The 19,121-nt window shown below is 47.4% G+C and overlaps 1 protein-coding gene across 4 annotated transcripts in view; it reads left to right on the top strand.

Annotated features, from left to right (window-relative positions):
• Positions 1-6,121, top strand: part of Daam1 (dishevelled associated activator of morphogenesis 1) — a 177,948-nt gene extending 171,827 nt beyond the window's left edge. For all 4 annotated transcript variants that reach the window (XM_013155276.3, XM_063241084.1, XM_063241083.1 and 1 more), the window contains 2 exons: positions 608-778; positions 3,503-6,121. In XM_013155276.3, coding sequence (XP_013010730.1) covers positions 608-778; positions 3,503-3,712 — 381 coding nt within the window. In that variant the 3' untranslated portion in view covers positions 3,713-6,121. The remainder of the gene's footprint in view (positions 1-607; positions 779-3,502) is intronic.
• Positions 6,122-19,121: the final 13,000 nt, after the last annotated feature.

The raw sequence follows: 19,121 nt of genomic DNA on the forward strand, positions 1-19,121 counted from the left end.
AGGAATTACATGTGAAATTCCTTAAATAAAATTTTGATATTTTAAAAATAAAAATCATTAAAAAGGTTGAAGTAAAATATTCTTAGCAAAACTTTGAAGTTACATCAGTTCCATCATTAGTTACTGATTTCTAACTAGGACCCAGGAAGTGCCATAACAATGTTAGCATTACTCATGAAATGTTAGAAACCATCACTGAGAAACACTGGGCCCCTTTGCTTTCAGTATTTACCATAGGGTGCCAATGAGCGACACTGAACTACTTCAGAGCAAGGCAGTGAGAACAAGGTTTCCGCTCCTTGAGCTAGCTGCTGTTTTTTGTGTCTTGGCTATTTTGCCAGTGTTTGCTTTCTCATTTTCACTATAGTGTAGTTAATAAAAAGTTAGAGGAGATAATCACAGATGTTAGCGTGAAATGAGGTCAACAGGAAAACGATTTCAGACGTGGAGGAGTATTCAGAGTCTTGCCTTTGAAATACTTGGTGGACGACCCGCAGCCTCCCCAGACCCATCCGGCCCCGTGTGGCTCAGCACGAGCTGCAGACCTGCGAGAGATTTTGTGCAGTTTTCTCAGTGTCCTGAACGTCTTCAAATCTTTCCTCTCCAGTTTACTAAAGCAGTGAAGCACTTTGGGGAAGAAGCTGGCAAAATACAGCCGGATGAGTTCTTCGGCATTTTTGATCAGTTTCTCCAGGCTGTATCAGAAGCCAAACAAGAGAATGAGAACATGAGAAGGAAGAAGGAGGAGGAAGAACGCCGCGCTCGCATGGAGGCGCAGGTGAGAGAGAGGCCCGGGGCTGCCGCACCTCTTGGGAACTGCAGCCCCTTGCTCTCTGGACAGAACTATAATTTATGTATGTATATATGTGTAAATATGTAGTGGGGATTGAACCCAGGCCTTTCAGTGAGTCATATCACCAGTTCTTTTCCTGTTTGTTTGTTTTTTTATTTTGAGACGGGTTTCATTAAGCCTCTGAGTTGCCCAAGCTAAGCTTGAACTTGAGATCCTCAGGTGGACACCACCATGCCCACCTAGCACCCTATTTTGACAAGGAGGTGGTAGCTGTACTCTCTGAGGACCAGTTGCTTCACATTCCCCATACTGTAGAGAAATTAATAATTAATCTCTTTAATGGTAAAACTTCCCTGCTCTATTATAAAACAAGAGTTGCCTGAGTTGTTCCTTCTCAAAGCCAGTACAGGCGGCTTTCCCGCAGGGAAGGTGGCGAGGGGTTCCGGCTTCGCCTGCGTCATCTCTGCCCCTGCCGTGCCACCGTCGGCCCGCAGCGGCCGCGGGTGTGCGCGCGCACAAGACGCCCTCCCCTGGGCCGCGAGCCCTGTGCCTGGACGCCCTCCCCTGGGCCTCGAGCCCTGTGCCAGGACGCCCTCCCCTGGGCCGCAAGCCCTGTGCCTGGACGCCCTCCCCTGGGCCTCGAGCCCTGTGCCAGGACGCCCTCCCCTGGGCCCCGAGCCCTGTGCCTGGACGCCCTCCCCTGGGCCGCAAGCTCTGTGCCAGGACGCCGTGCCCTGGGCCGCGAGCCTGTGCCTGGACGCCCTCCCCTGGACCCCGAGCCCTGTGCCAGGACGCCCTCCCCTGGGCCCCGAGCCCTGTGCCTGGACGCCCTCCCCTGGGCCGTGAGCCCTGTGCCTGGACGCCCTCCCCTGGGCCCCGAGCCCTGTGCCAGGACGCCCTCCCGTCAGCCCCGAGCCCTGTGCCAGGACGCCCTCCCCTGGGCCCCGAGCCCTGTGCCAGGACGCCCTCCCCTGGGCCCCGAGCCCTGTGCCTGGACGCCCTCCCCTGGCCCCCGAGCCCTGAGCCTGGACGCCCTCCCCTGGGCCGTGAGCCCTGTGCCTGGACGCCCTCCCCTGGGCCCCGAGCCCTGTGCCAGGACGCCCTCCGCTCGGCCCCGAGCCCTGTGCCAGGACCCCCTCCCCTGGGCCGCGAGCCCTGTGCCAGGACGCTCTCCCCTCGGCCCCGAGCCCTGTGCCAGGACGCCCTCCCCTGGGCCCCGAGCCCTGTGCCAGGACGCCCTCCCCTGGGCCCCGAGCCCTGTGCCTGGACGCCCTCCCCTGGCCCCCGACCCCTGAGCCTGGACGCCCTCCCCTGGGCCGTGAGCCCTGTGCCTGGACGCCCTCCCCTGGGCCCCGAGCCCTGTGCCAGGATGCCCTCCCCTCGGCCCCGAGCCCTGTGCCAGGACCCCCTCCCCTGGGCCGCGAGCCCTGTGCCAGGACGCCCTCCCCTCGGCCCCGAGCCCTGTGCCAGGACGCCCTCCCCTGGGCCGTGAGCCCTGTGCCTGGACGCCCTCCCCTGGGCCCCGAGCCCTGTGCCAGGACGCCCTCCCCTCGGCCCCGAGCCCTGTGCCAAGACGCCCTCCCCTGGCCCCCGAGCCCTGTGCCTGGACGCCCTCCCCTGGGCCGTGAGCCGTGTGCCTGGACGCCCTCCCCTGGGCCCCGAGCCCTGTGCCAGGACGCTCTCCCCTCGGCCCCGAGCCCTGTGCCAGGACGCCCTCCCCTGGGCCCCGAGCCCTGTGCCTGGACGCCCTCCCCTGGCCCCCGAGCCCTGAGCCTGGACGCCCTCCCCTGGGCCGTGAGCCCTGTGCCTGGACGCCCTCCCCTGGGCCCCGAGCCCTGTGCCAGGACGCCCTCCCCTCGGCCCCGAGCCCTGTGCCAGGACGCCCTCCCCTGGGCCGCGAGCCCTGTGCCAGGACGCTCTCCCCTCGGCCCCGAGCCCTGTGCCAGGACGCCCTCCCCTGGGCCCCGAGCCCTGTGCCTGGACGCCCTCCCCTGGCCCCCGAGCCCTGAGCCTGGACGCCCTCCCCTGGGCCGTGAGCCCTGTGCCTGGACGCCCTCCCCTGGGCCCCGAGCCCTGTGCCAGGACGCCCTCCCCTGGGCCCCGAGCCCTGTGCCAGGACGCCCTCCCCTGGGCCCCGAGCCCTGTGCCAGGACGCCCTCCCCCGGGCCGCGAGCCCTGTGCCAGGACGCCCTCCCCTGGGCCCCGAGCCCTGTGCCAGGACGCTCTCCCCTCGGCCCCGAGGCCTGTGCCAAGACACCCTCCCCCGGGCCACGAGCCCTGTGCCAGGACGCCCTCCCCCGGGCCCCGAGCCCTGTGCCAGGACGCCCTCCCCCGGGCCCCGAGCCCTGTGCCAGGACGCCCTCCCCTGGGCCCCGAGCCCTGTGCCTGGACGCCCTCCCCCGGGCCGCGAGCCCTGTGCCAGGACGCCCTCCCCCGGGCCCCGAGCCCTGTGCCTGGACGCCCTCCCCTGGGCCGCGAGCCCTGTGCCAGGACGCCCTCCCCCGGGCCCCGAGCCCTGTGCCTGGACGCCCTCCCCCGGGCCCCGAGCCCTGTGCCTGGACGCCCTCCCCTGGGCCCCGAGCCCTGTGCCTGGACGCCCTCCCCTGGGCCCCGAGCCCTGTGCCAAGACACCCTCCCCTGGGCCGCGAGCCCTGTGCCTGGACGCAGAGGCGTCGCCACCGAGCTCCAAGACGGCACTTTCTGTTTCAGCTCAAAGAACAGCGGGAAAGAGAGCGGAAGATGCGGAAAGCCAAGGAGAACAGCGAGGAGAGCGGGGAGTTCGATGACCTGGTCTCGGCGCTGCGCTCGGGAGAGGTGTTTGACAAGGACCTTTCCAAACTGAAGCGGAACCGCAAGCGCATTTCCAACCAGGTGACGGACGGCGGCCGGGAGAGGCCAGTCACAAAACTTAACTTCTAGTTTCCTTTCAGTTCTTCTCCAGGAAGCCCAGGAGCAGCCCTTGGAAGCCACTAGGCCTTTTCATCACACCGCGTGGCAGTGCTCTGAGTGCATGCATGTGCAAGTGGATGTGTACATATGTGTGGAACTGTGCGTGGGCAAGTGGGCGTGTACGTACGTGAAACTGCGTCTGGAGACTTACGTGTGTGGTCAGTCCTCTGCGCAGATGCACAGGCACCTGTGGCGTGCGTGCGTGAGAGTGTGCGAGGCCGTGCGCTTCCCTGCTTCCCTGGCACGGGGCCGTCCAGAAGCACAGCGGGGGCCTCTGAGCCGGCGGAGGGCCCTTCCACCCACCCGAGTGCCGAGGCTGGGGCCTGGACGGAGCCCGCCCTGGTGCCGTGCACGGGGTGCAGGCCGGAGTGTGTGCTGAGAACACCTTGCACACGATTTGCATAGAATGTCAGTCAGAACTCTTTTATATGTTTAAAGCTTGGACGTCGGGTTTTTGCCCCCTAATTTCATCAAGTTTTCTGCTGAGTGCTCTTGATGATTTTTTTGTTTTGTCTCTAGGGGGAAAAAACGCTATGTAAATGAAATCCGTGCCCATGTTAAAGAACGAGATTGCTAGAATGTGCTTGTTCTAGTGTAGATACTTAATCCTTAAAAATAGCCCTCACCCAAGACTTCAAGGAGGAATTCTCCAAGGGATGAACCTGATTACTTTTTTAATGGGGTGCCTTTTTTTTGGCGTTTTCTATTTTCTTTTTGTAGGACAAGCTGCATCTTCTGTACATAAGGTATGGGTAAAGAGCACTTAGCACATACATACAATGTCAACAGACCCGCCCAGTCTGTTTATCTCTAAGTATATTTGAAGTGGATTGCTGTTATGTGTTGTCATTTTAAATTGTGTGTTGGTAAAGCTACCTGTAAAATTTCAATCCAAAAAATAAAGCTCTCAGGGAGAAATGAATACAAACAATGAACATTAGAAAATATGCTTACCATTAACCTACTGACTCTTAATACCCTTAAATTATGATCTGTAAAGAGGACTGTTACTTTTTTTGCTTTTGCTTTATTTATTTGTAGTATGTGTTGGGGTGGCTAATGTTTTCTCTTCTCTTTCCATCTGTCCTGTTATGGTTGGGTTTCCTGTGGAGAGAGTAGTTCTTCCTGGTGCAAACAGTACTTACTAAATTAAATTTTTCAGTAAACTAACATATTTATTAAGCACCTACTATGTATGAGACATAGTAGAGCCAAGCTACAGTGGTAAACAAGACAGAGTCTCTGCCCCTGAGGACTCTGAGATTCTCTTGGAAGTTTCTAGGGACAAGCAGAACACTAGTGTGTGTGCTATACAGAAATCATACTACTTAGCTGGATATGGTGGTGCACACCTGTAATCCTGACACTTGGGAGGCTGAGGCAAGAGGAAGTTTGAGACCAGTTTAGACTACAAAGTAAGCTCAAGTCTCAAAAAGAAAAAGAAAAAAAAAAGAAACCATACTACTTAAAAGTAATTTGTATTAACTCTGATGCTTAGTGCAGATGGCAAGGAGTCTGTGCTGGGTGAAAGCTGTGAAATAGTACTCTTAAGCTGTCAAGAGCTGTGGTTTTACATTTTTTCCTCATTAAAAACTTAGCAACTTTCTACCCATTATGTGGAAGTAAATGACTGTTGCAAATACAGTCCTAAACACAAGCAGTCACACTCCCACGCCCCTATGAACTACAGACCGTGCTGAGAAGCCGTGGCCACGGGCTGCAGAAGCACAGAGAGGAGGCGGCTGGAAAGATGGTTTTCTGTTACTTAACTAAAGTGCCTCTATGTATATTCTTTTCTATTCATAGCTGGAGTAATGTGGTCTGGCTCAGTTTTAGAACTGTTTTCAAAATGGCTTCATCTTACAGTTTAAGGAATGAGCAGCGGAAGGAGTGGCGGTGAAGGAGGGTCTGTGTAGCGAGCCCCCCTCCGGAGTCAGCCTGCTCTGGGCGCGGCCTTGCTGGCGGGCTCCTTCGCCGCTTTCACTATCGGTTTCTTTGCCTAAAAACTCTGTGCAGGTAATTCAATGTGCCATCTTGGGGGGAGGGGGCTACTTTTTAGACTGGTGCTGGTGTAAGTAGTCACTTTTTTTCCTTGGGGGTGTATTTTAAAGATTGTTTGTTGTTTGTTAAATTAATGCCAAAAAGAAAAAAAGCATTTTAATTTGTAAACATAGTTATGTGTCTTGTATCTTATTAGCTTGGTAGTTTGAACCACTTAGTCTTTAGCTAACAGGACTGCTGTTATTGTACCAAGAAAAAACTGTTGTATGTGTTATGAGACTGTACATTTTTTTAAGATAGCAATATGCAATAAAGATGACTTCATTGGGTGTATATATACATATGCTTTCTATGAATTATTAAAATAGCATCAGCCAACCTCTTTGTGCGTTTCAGCATTGAATTAAAATATTTCGAAGCGTTCACTAAGTCAGAAATACTAAACTTGTACTTAGTGGATCAGAAAGACTCTGTCTCTCTCTGTGGGTAACACTCTCAGGTGTTTGTTACTCTGGGCTACCTTTTTCTCTAGTTTTGTGTTATGTGTGATAGGGCTACTGATGAAATTATTCACCTGGGGACATAAAAATTCTCTTCTTAAAATCAAACTTTTTTATGTTGATATATTTCCTTTTTAAAAATCAATCAATTTTGATGTTTGTAATCATTGAGGAAAGTGTCACCTATACACACTAACAAATATGTTTTATAAATACCCTCAGACATCGGAGACTTTGCCTTGGTCCTACCTATGTCACTGTGGCTGCCCAGCCACCATCACTCTGATTTGAGGTCAGGCTGAAGACACAAGCACTCCATACACTAACCCTTTTGATATTTGCAACACACGCACAAAGCTTGGTGGCTGCTGACCATTGTATTTTCCATCAAGTCAATAATGACTGCGTAGTAGCCAACAACTCCATTGGTCTCAGAAGCTGACCTTCAGCTAGGAGAGACTTTTCTGCACACCACACAGCTCTCTTACTCCATCCTCCGAACTGATGCAGCATTGCCCATTTGCACATTCGCGTGTGGAGCTATGGACATTACTGTCTTGATCCTGCTTGCTCTTGGTGTATTGGTAGAAATGCAGGAAATGAGAAACTTGAAAGTCATTTCACTTCAGCTCTGTCAGCAAAGTGGAGTTCCATGATCCATGTGAAATCTTAATCCTTTTCTGTAACCTTATGTGAGTTAGGTGAGGCCAACTGATCATCTTTATTCAGCTAGTTTGGGGATAATTATTCAACGTGCAAAGTTTAAACATCTGCTGTTTGCTGTCAAGTGGAAAAACACAAACTCCCAAAACTTAACAGATCCATGATACCATTTAGTTCCATAAACACTAGCTTTGAGAGGCCCTAGACTCTGTGTAAAGAGGTTTAAAGTTGGGGGACCTATGCTTTTGCATTAGAACCATTTATAGCCATCACTGTGCTGAGTTGTTGCTTGCTTCCTATGCAGTTATTTTAAATCTCATAGATCCCTTGTTCCTCTTGTGATAGGTACTCATCTCAGGTCGAGAAACCTATTGAGTCTGATACCTTAAAATCTGTGAATTCTTTTCCTAGAGAAATTTGGGGCTCTTGAAGGAGTTTCTTGTCTAAAAAGAGTTTAGTATTTCTCATAGCAAATGCCAGTCAGTTACTTTTTTAAATCTGGCTTGTGAGGAAAACATCAAACCTGGCCTTTGATCTCTTCCCTGATTTGCTTTTATCTACTGCCATCAGTTGTTTCCATGTTATCAAGCAAGCAAGATGAGCACAGGACTGCACATCAGGGTTTTTAACAAAGGAGATCTTTATTTTTATCACCCCTTGGTTTGGGGTTTTCAAGAGAAAGAGCAAATTAAAACAACAGTGAGATATCACTACACACCCAGAGGGGCCAAAATTCAGACTACTGACAACGACAAGCACTAACAAAGGTGTGTGGAGCGACAGGCGCTGACTCCCACTGCTGCTGGGGATGCGGAGTGGTGCAGGTGCTCTGGAGGACAGTGTCATGGCTGCTTGAAAACCAAACATATTCTGCAATGTCTTTCTTTCCTAGTTGCTGAGATGCAATACCTCACATCAACAAATCAAAAGAGGAAAGGTTTATTTGACTCAGTTTGTAGAGGTTTCAGTCCATAGCTGTCTCCAAGGTGGGGTGGCCTGGCAGAGGAACGTGCTGGAGAGGGACTGCCCATGGAATGGCTGTGGAGAAGCAAAGAATAAAAGGGGGGGGGGATAAACTTCCAGGCCACACGCCCTGGACCCACCTTTTCCTACCAGATGCCACCTCCTAACAATCAGCTAATCCACTGATGAGCTTCACACACACCCCCGTGGACCAGTCACCTCCCAAGAGCCCCTCCTATGAACACATGAGGCTTTGGGGGTACTTCTAGATATGAAGCATAACATTCTACCGTTATCCCCCAGAAGACTCATAGGTACTCCTTTATGCAAAATCTATCTCTAAAACTTGCCAAAATCCTAACAATTTCAGCATTACTGAAAAGTTCAGTCTCCTCTGAGACTTAGGTCAAACTCTTAGCTGTGAGCCCCTGAAAAATCAAAAGAAAGTTAACACACTGCTGACATACAAAGGCATCCCTGTTCCAGAAGGGAGGAAGAGGGATAGGAAGGAATGGGATCAAAGCAAAACCAGAACTCAACAAAGCATGCATTGCAACTCCATGCAAATTGTTAGATAGGAACAGTAAAAGGTTTGGTGGCTCCACCCCATAGTACTGCCAGTGCTTGAGGCCCTCATGGCTTCTCTCTTGGGATGAATCTGCTCCTTCCTCTCAGCTGTCCTCAAGCATCCTGTGGTTTTTCAACTTCTGGGATCTCCACTGCACTTTAGGTTTCACACAGCTGCACATACTACCCTCTCAGGAGCACACTGCCTGACCTCCCAGGTCACCTTCTGAAGCCTAGGCAGAAGCCTTCCAGACTTCACAACTCACATTCTGCATCGTCCTAAAATCAGCACCACACAGACAATGCCAGGGTCTGCTGCCAGCTGGAGCAGTGGCTGGACCCTTTTGTATCTTGCTGGTGGTTGTAGAGACCTCTACAGACTTGGAAGTGCCTGGATGAATTCAGAGGAATCAATTCCCCAGGCTGCCTTCTCCAACAGTATCCTGGGCTCTTTTCAAAGCTAAATCTTTCGCGTTTGCAATTTTCAGCCTGTGAAAGGAGGAGTTTGTCATTTCCCAAGATGCCCTCAAGCCATTTTTCCCCTTGTCCTGTTGTAAAGTACTTAGCTTCTTTTTAGCACTGATCTTTTTAGCAACCAAGTTCTTTTCTACTCCATCTTTGCAGACCCCAACTTTACCTGAGTTTCCTAGCCAAACTCAAAACTTCTAAAAATCATTCAGCTGAGCTGCTTGCTCTTGATTCTCAAAGTAGAGCTTGCTAAAAGCACCTGACAGTACCCTAGCCATGGCCTGAATGTTTGGCTACCTTGAAATGCCCTCCACCACATTAATTAGTCTGCCACCCATAATCTCAGTTAACACAAAGTCTCAGACAAGACTAAAATGTATATAATTTTTCTACCAGAACATGACACTTAATCCCAACTGAAACCTCTGAGCCTGCATTATGATCAGCATTCTGGTCTTCTGAGTTCAGATCAGTACGTCCCATCAAGCTGGGCTTACAGCTTGGCAGGCTGCTTCTGTGGCCAGCATCTTCACTCTTCTAAACTCACATAAAATAATTCCAAAGGCTTTTGAACCACATAATCAAGGACAGTCATAGCCTCAGTTCTCTCATACAAAATCTTATTTTCCTTGCTGCTGGGACAAAATACCTGGCACCCATAACTTAAATGAGGAAATATATATTTTGGCTCAGTTTGCAGAGGTTTGAGTCCATAGTCCCCTGGCTCTACGTCAGAATGGCATGGCAGATGAACATGGCAAAGGAGGGCTGCTGAATGGGAATGGTGTCAGAAAGCAGCAAAGGATCAAGGGAGAAGAGAGGGAAACAGACCCACCCAGGCCACACCCCCAGCAACCCCTGTCTCCTCCTCCCAGGCTTCCCCTCCCAACATCACAGTTAGCCATGAACTCATAGTGAACTAGACCACGATCCATTCACCCACAACCCCTACCATGGCCATGCAAGTCTTCAAGGGGACTAGACATAAAACACAATGCCTCCCACCCAGAAATTTAGCCAAATGAGTTGAAACTTTCTGTCAGCACAAAGCATGCACACACATGTTTACAGCAGCTTTATTCATAATTGCCACAATTTAAAAGCATCCATGATGTCAGTAAATGAGTATATAAACTATCATATGTTCGAACAATGGAAATTTATTTAGTGGTAGAAAGCTATCAAGACATGGAAAAAAATTTAATGAGTGTAATAATACTCATTAGGGACGTAATGAGTAAGGGAAGCCAACCCCAAAAAGGCTGTGTACTGCACAATTCCTTGCATATGACATGAAAAAGGCAGAACTACTGAAGCAGTGAATAAAGACGACAGTCGCCAGGTGGAGGGGGTGGAGGGATGAGTAAGGGGAGCACAGAGCATCTTCAGGACAGAAACAATACTCTGTAACAGTGCAGTGGCGGATACATGTTGTTATACATCGGTTCAAACCCATAAAGCACACAACACCAAGAGAACCTCAGCGTTAACTACGGATTCCAGATAAGAATGACATGCTGACAGAGTGCATCCAGTCTAACAAATGGACCCCTCCAGGAGAGAAGCCTGCAACACTGGGGCCAGGAGAGGGTGTAGGGAATCTAGGTACCTTCCTCCCAGTTTTCCCATGAACCTAAGTCTGCTCTAAAATATAAAGTTTACTTTAAGAAGAAAACATAAGAGAAGTCTCTGTATATGGCCAAGAAACTTTCCCTCAATCAAGCTAGGTGTCGCCACTTCTTAAGCACACACCCCACCACCTCCAGCCCCTCTGCTAAGTTCTACTTGGAATTTTTCATGCCCTTTTGACCTCTCCAGTTTATTTATATCTGGCTGTATCTCAAACAGCAAATCCAGCAGGGCAGTTTTTCACAGTACTTTCTTGAATTTGCGCGCACACAGCCACTTATCAAGACTTTGGCCCAGTCCCTTGATTACCTCTTAAACAAGCATCCATTCCTTAACTCTGTAGAAGCCAGTGGGCAAAATAGTAAGAGTCAATCACTCGTCCCTGTTAGGCAGTTCAGGTTATGAGTCCTTAAGATTTACGCTTTAAGGTAGCGTTTGCAGGTTGAGAGCCCTTAGGGAGCTCTCAGGACGTCTTCTCTGCCTCCTTCCTCCTTTCTCACCTCCCTCATCCCCTTCCTTCCCCCAAACCAGCTTCATCAGTTACTATACATCAAAAGGCTCTTGAAATGCCTTCTGCAGAAAACAGACGTTTCCTCCTGCCGTGTGAACTAGCTGACCTGAGAAGTAGTAGCTGTTTAGGGATCTGACAGTGCTGTGGGTGGCTAGTGCCCACTAAAAGCTGAGCCTTCCAGTGTCTTCTGGAGGCACTGCTGAGTGGGATCAAGCAGCCCTCTGACCCTGGCTCTCTGCTGAAGGGTGAAGACAGTCCTCTATCACAGACCATGATACTTTGGAGCAACTGGCATTGACTTTTTCCTCACTACACTGAGGCAAAGGAGCCCAGACTCATCCTGAAACTGCCTAGTCTCTAAAGTGCTCACTGCCAACCACCGCTCCGAGTTCCCATCTGCCTGCTTCAGCACCAGCATCTGAGCAGCAACTCTGAAGCCCAGAGCAGCTATGACTGCTGTCACACATGAGCAGTGGCCCTCAGTCAGTCTCTCAGACTTCTCATGCACACTTCTCATGCTGGAAGCTGGCCGGAGCAGTTCCAACTGTGAGACGCTATAGCCCTGCCTCTGAGGTCAGCAGGCCCTGGGTGCTGGGCATGCACAGAAGCCAGTTCAGCAAGAATTAAACAAACTATTCTGAATGCACTTCACCAGCCACAGCCAGGAGCCTGGCTTCTGCCCTGGCTCTTCGGGAAGGTGAAAGGTGAAAGGGCAGTGGCTGGGCGCACAGGACACCTCGGCAGCAGCCATAATGGTTTCTTTTTATTAGATCACTGTGGTAATGCTGACCTTAGAGCCTACCTGGGCTACACCAAAAACACATGCATTGATTTCATTCTAAAATCAATGCCTCTCCTTGACGTGCCTTTTCCCCATAAGGCCACTGTGGTGATGCAGGAAGAGAGTAGTTGGAAAGGAAGAAGAAACAAATCAGTTACAAACAATGAGTTTTAACACCAACAAATGCAAACTGTCCTGGGAGGTTTGCAAACTGACTCATCATCAAAACCACCAAGCCTGTAGCACTCATTTTTAAGAAGACATGATAACTAGCCTCAAATACATGAAAAGAGATGTCTTAAATTGGGTGTGGTGGCTCACACCTGTAATCCCAGCACTCAGGAGGCTGAGGCAGGAGGATGAGACCAGCCTGGGGTACAAAATGAGCTCAAGGTAAGCCTGAACTACATAGTGAGATCCTGCCTCAAAAACAAAACAAAACAAACAAACAAACAAAAAAAACCAACAACAACAACAGAGAGAGAGAGAGAGAGATGTCCTAGTCATTTTCTTATCACTGAGACACAATACCTGACTCACACAAATCAAAAGAGGTGGAGCTTAACTTGGCTCATGGATTCAGAATTTCCAGTCAGGCTCAAACACAGCAGCAGCACAGCATCAGGCTCAGGGGGCAGAAAGCTGTATCCTGGAAGCCTGGAAGCCCGGAAGCAAAGAGAAGGGAGGAGCCAGGATTAGGATCCAGGGTTCAGGCCCCTCCCCAGGAAGACTCTTCTGCCAGGCAGACCCTGCCTCCCTCTAAATTCTTCAGTAGATTATTCTACTGACTGGAACACCACCCTAGGGCCCAGGCACTTCCTAAAGCCCAGTCTTTCCATACATCCTAGATGTAAGCCACACCAAGAGAGAAAACTCATTTGGTATTTCACCTGAAAGCAAGATGAGGCGGTGAAAGTCACCAACACAGTGGTTTCATTTTTACTAATCTGTTAACTAATCTGTTTAGCCTCCTAAAGCTGATCAGCAACAGGGCACGTGGCCCCTTAAGACATTAAGCATCCCCTTCCTTAGAGTTCTGCAGGTGTCCAAACAGTATATCCAAGACCATCAGCACATCAGAGTCCTCTAAAGTTCAGGTCAAAATACATTGCAGGTTGGATAGATGGTTTTAAAAAATCTTTAAGAAGTAAATTCACACAAAACATGGCAAAAATAAAAATGGCACAAGGAACGTTCCTTTTCCAGGGTTCACGTATTATCATTTTATCCTGTTTGTGTCATCATTTGCTCGCCCGCTCTTGGACCTGTGTACAGCCCTTTTTTCTGAACCATTTAGAGTCAGTTACATAATCATGGTTCTTAATTTCCAAATATTCCAGCTGATCTTTCCTACAGATGAGAATACGTTCTTATGTAACTGCAGTACCTTCACCTATTCCATAAACTCATACCTCTATCGAATTATACCATTTGTGTTTCAATTTTGTCAGTTGGTACAATAATTAATGTCCTTAATAGTATCCTTCTACTTCAAAAAAGGATTTACTTAAGATCAGATACTGCATTTAGTTGTCTTATTGCTTTAGCTTCTTGTCCTCTCATTTTCTTGTCTTTTATGAGACTGATATTTTGAAGAAGAGTCTTCTGGTAGGCAGAATAATGACCCCCAAAGACACCCATGTACTAAGCCCCAGAACACATGAAGATACTACTTGACATGGCAAAGGAAATTTGCTGATGTGACTAAATAAAGGACACTGAGTTGAGAGGGTTGATTATCCTCAGTTACCAGGTGGGCACCATGTGGTCTCAAGAGCCTTATAAGAGGGAGTTGAGGAGTCGGAGAGCAGATGGAAGAAAGGCATGGAAGATGAGCTAAGTGCTTGTTGTCGTTGGAGATAGAAAGGGAGCGACCAGCCCAGGAACCTAACTGCTTACCACAGAGGACCTCACCGTGTTCCCAGCTGCTTACTCCACTCCCTTGACCAGCATCTGACTAATGCTCTGGCCAATAACTCTGAGTGCCAGAGCTGTTGCTAGTGCTGTCAGGCAGAAGTGACCCCAGGTCAGTTTCCTGAACACCTTCACTTCCCCTGCTAGAAGAGCAGTTCCAGGATGGAGCATTTTGGGTACCAAGAACTCAATGATCTGGCTCGACATTATTTTTTCATTTGAAACTAAGAAATTTCATTAAAATACCTATATCTTAAGCTTTATTTATTTTACCTTTAATTCAGAGAGTTTTTAAATCTACAGTCTGGGTTTATCTTTGACTTAGCAGTAGGAAGAACCCAGACTCCCAAAGATCCCCACGCCCTGATCCTCAGAAGTTGTCAGTGTTATTTCCAGTGGCAAGAGCACATTACAGCTAGTTATGCTGTGGCAAGGTGGAGAGCTGGTGCCTTTCACTCTCCCCGCATCTGTTTTTTTGTATTTTGGACTCAGTATTGCTAGTTTTGTGTTTGTAAGGTATTCTTTTTCAGTAGACGTAGGTGAGGAGGCTGCAGCTGCATGTGGCATTAGGTGGCCTCAGGCTTTCCTGTCCAGAGGGGCCACAGTTCCTCAGCCTCCCACAGCTGACTGCCCAGTCAGGATGCTGCCCCTTTCTTCTCTGGGTAATTACAAGGGGTTTGCTTTTTCTCTTGCAATTAATTAATAAGTGGTTTGCTCTTCATCTTGACTTCATTTATGGATTCTTGTCTGAACCAGTCTTCTCTATGACAGTTGTAAAAGATTCTTGTTAAACTCCAACATCCTCCACATTTACCAGTTAGTCCTGGGCATTCTGTCTTAAGCAAAAACATTTCTACCTCCACCAGTGAATTTACATAGTCTCAGCTCATGAATTCACACTTGCATAGAAGTTTATAATTCTTTATTTAATTGTTGTTATGCTCAGATCCTTCCAGATTTAACCAAGAGGAGCCCCTCACACTCATCCTGGTGTCTTTTGTAATTATGCTTCCATTAAGGAAAAAAAGTTTTCGTAACTCCCTTGTATACCATGTTTCCAGGTTAGTCTTATACCCACTGTGCTCTCACCTCTGCCCTGTCCTCTCTTCCACCACAGTCAGCAAACATTCTGACTTATTCCAGGAACTCTGATGCCTCTTAGCAGAGAGTGGTCCTAGAAACTACCACTATTTTTGTATCTAACTCTTCTCGTAAGGAGAGCATAACCAAGCAGGTAAGGGAAGTATAAATTAAGTTAGCTTTAGAGAATGCCTGGGAAAAGGATGAATAAGGATGTGCAGGTGATCTGAAAGGGAAAACACATGTAAAAATAAATGGCAGAAAACGGAAATCCATCTTATAAGAAATCAATGCCCTTGAAGAAAAGTCAAAATCAAGTAGAACTAAACTTTGTTTTTCTATTTTTTTCTTTTTAAAAAATTTTATGGAGAAAAAGTAAAACAAAATTTCATAGCATAATAATAGGATAATAATAATTAATACATTGAGTGTTGTTATTTTTAAAAGTAGTTAAACAGACTACAAGATACGGGCATAAAAATTTTCCAAATGATATTAGAACAATGTGTTTTTTTAATGAACTAAGAGAAATTTTGTTTTGGAATTTTTGTTTTGTTTCATTTGAGACAGGGTCGGGCTATGTAGCGTGGGCCTTGAACTCAGTGTGTAGCCCAGGCTGGCCTCAAACTCATGGTGATCCTCCTGCCTCAGCCTCCAGAGTGCTGTGATTGCAGGCATGTGCCACCATGCTCAAACTAAAGCATTAATCAAAGATATAATGGTAAAAAAAAAAACTAATTATTTCTTATGTTGGTTTAACAAATCGCCACAATGCAGGGTTGTAGATAACACTATTTATTGCCAGAGTTCTGCAGATCAGAAGTCTGACTGTCTCCCTGAGGTAAACCCAAAGGCTAATCAAGACTCTCTTTTGGACACTCCAGGGGAGAAAATGCCCTTTCCCTGCTTTCCTAGGCCATGGAGAGCCATTGTGACCCTTCTTTTCATTTTCCAAGCCACAGTGGCAAGTAGAGCCCTTACCCCTCGCATTGGCCTCCCACAAATTACCCCCACACAGTGCACGTGTCCTGTACTATCTGTCCACTTCCCGTCCACATTGGGTATGAGGTCCTGCAGGGCAGCTGTCATCCACTTTGTTCCCTGGAATATGCAGCATTTGGAGAAAGTCCCTGGTGAGTGTGTCCAGGCAGGCCTGGAGGCAGGGTGCACTGCGAGTCTGGCTCCCAGGAGGAAGCAGCTCTGACTTGAAAGCCAGAGAGGGGGCAAAGGAGGATGGCCTGCTGGGCAGGAGCCCTCTGCGTCCTCACTTCCCAAGCAATGGTCCTCCTTCTTATCCAAAGTGGCTCCACTGCCAAATTTCAGTTCAAAAGAGCATTATGAGGGAGAAAAATCCATAATTTCATGAAGTGTTTCCTAGAGCAATAAACACAGGATTTCCTGCATCGGAAATGACTTCAGTCAATTGCATGTTCCCTCAGAAACGGTGGGGGGACAAATGTGGACTCTGTTCCCCCAGGTGCAAGTCTGGCTGGACAAAGGGTTTCCCCAGCCCCAGCCCCACCGAGGCCAGGCCAGCTCCCCGCCCCGTCGGCTTCCCAGCCAGGTGTACACCCTCTGCGAGTCCCTGGCAGTTTGGCGATGAATAAAACAGTCCACTGGCTTGGCAACAAGTACTTCTGACTCCTTCAGATTTCCTTCAGAAATGTGGAAAGAGAAGATTTGGAGGGTAAATTCTGGGTGTTTGAATGCTGGCACTGGTTTCTGGAGGGAAGGATAAACTTCTGAACTGAAAGCCTTGACAGGAAGGAAGGCATTGTGTCAGAAGCCTGCAGACCTCTCCTCCTCTCAGAAACAGCTCTGGTCACACCAGCGTAATTTGTAAATCAGAACAAGAAACAGCACCTTTCCCCATTTCCCATGCCTAATAAAGTAATGAACTAAGTGACTGGAATTCTGTCACAACTTCAGTCCCTCTGCTGTAAAATCATTTTTTAATGAGTTGCTTCCAGAAATGTGGTTTCATAATTGTAAGTACACATTGTTGGCCTGAAATGTGTTAGTCATCCCAGTGAGGTACCAGAGAGGCACAGCAAACACTCTAGTGGTTTCCTAAGGACAGAAGACAGATAAAATACAATAAAAATTCCATAGAAATGTGGTGCTTTGTGCCATTAGTGCAAAGTCACCGGGGAGGAAATCTTTTCAGAAAAACTGGGACAGATCTTCAGAGCAAGCATTTGTAATGCTTTTTCTACAGTGTTGTCCCAGTTGCGATCAAATATGGACAGCTGTATCTCTGGACTTAGTCCCTATGATGGTGCACATGTTTGGACTCAGAGAGTACAAATCTATAGCTTCAGTAAATTGCTACCATTTATTTCATTAGTTTTTGGGGTTTGGTTGTTGAGAGTCCAGTGATATTTATCTGTTCACCACCTGTCCAAGCTTTAATAAATTCATGAAAATTAACTTTAAAATATGACTATGTAAATTTTCGTTATTACTATTGAGAGGGAATTCCCTTTTAGAATAATAATAGAAAATCCCATTTTAAAATGCCAGGCACTATAATAAGCATTTCCCAAACAATGGCCCAATAAAATCTCAATGAAGCATATTTTATAGAGGAGAAAATGGAGACTCAGAAAAATTAAGAAACTTAACCAAGAACTTAGTTCAACCAGCTCTAACCCAAATCTCTAGGTTCTTAGCAAATATTCAATTAAAAAAACTACAAAGGACACTCACCCAATTATTTTGTCTTCCATGTTGGAATTGCTATTTTCCAAGTTCAAACCTGGAAATATGAGAAGACTCTGAGGTAATCTCTGGCACCAAGGACCAGTGGTTTGCACGTGAGAATTCTCTGATACTGTACTAAAGTTAAAGGGATGCTGGCAAGTAAAGTGGACTTTTTTTCTAAACAGGAAATGGGTCTAACAACCACTGCTATTGTCAGATTTGAATGGACAACAACACAGTTGTATGTGTATATATTCAATATTAGTAATTTTTATTATTTTCTGTGCCATGCCCATCAAAGGAGGTGTGTTTCATATGAATTTACATATGTTGAAAGGATGATTCCACATTTTAAAATGCATCTAATAGGTATAGGGGAACGAAACTCCTAACCTACTGTAAGTCCAGTATGATTTCGTGTTCTCTAAAATTGAAGAATGAATTTTAGGACCAATGGAGGTTAATAGCAGAATGTATTTACTGAGAGAAAGAAAGCTTCTGTATGAGAGACCAGAAAGGGTCCCGAGTGGGTTGCCAAAGTCCTCCTCTTTTCTAGGGATTTTATAGAGCAAAACCACCAAGTGAGGCAGGTCAAAACTGGGAATTCATAAGGTGGGCATAAGGTAGGACAAAACCATGGTCAACCAATAAGATTAATTGCTCAGGTAAAATTGATTAAATCAGGAACAAATGGGGAAGTGAGTCATGTAGCAAGTGGGCATGCTTAAAGAACAATGACTCTGGGGGCTGGGGATTTAGCTCAGCGGCATAGCATAAGTGCCTGCCTTGCAAGCAGGCAGTCGTGAGTTCAATCCCCAGTACTGATAAAAAGGAAAAAGACCAAAAAAAAAAAAAAAAAAAAAAGAGAGAGAGAGAGAGAGAACAGTGACTCTACCTATAGGAAGTAAGATGGTGACTCCTGGTTTCCTCTAGGTGACAGAAGCTCATTTAGAATATCAATCCTTAGAATGTGTATGCATTTGCTTGATGTCTTGTCTTGAGATCTGGCCCACAGCGGGAGTTGTCTGTCTCCTTGAAGTTGCAAGGCATCTGGCCTTCTGCACTGGCTCCTTTGAGGGCCTAGCCCTGTCTGACCACTAATAATATTTCTAACTCAGTTGCCTATACCATAATGAGGTTAGCAGAACTGCAATCCATCCATATTTCTCAAACAACCCTACTCTACAGAGATGAGACTCCAAAGCTCTTGATGAAGTAGAGACATACATAGACACATGACTGAATGTAATCCAATATTTAACAGTAGATACCGTTCTTCTCTTTATGCATAGAGATCTTTACTCCACTTTTTAAATTTTAATAACATATTTTATAACCTATTAGGTATTTTGTGAGGCGAGAATTTTATTATCTAAATGTTATAAATATGACAAGGTATCTACTGAATATTATCTCTATTATAAATAAGGTTCTGATGAATCAATATTCTTGAATATAAATCTTTGACCAAGTTTTTTTCTTTTTCCCTTGGGGGTCATTTCTGGAAAGGGAATCCATAATTTTCTCACTACAGATTGTCAAACTGCTTGCTGGAAAGGATTATACCAGTTTACACCCCCAGCAGTTGAGCGGAAAATT

Source organism: Cavia porcellus, unplaced genomic scaffold (genome assembly GCF_034190915.1).
Source record: "Cavia porcellus strain 051 isolate PalLab524CR breed Dunkin Hartley unplaced genomic scaffold, mCavPor4.1 scaffold_31, whole genome shotgun sequence".
NCBI classification, from domain to species: Eukaryota; Metazoa; Chordata; class Mammalia; order Rodentia; family Caviidae; genus Cavia; species Cavia porcellus.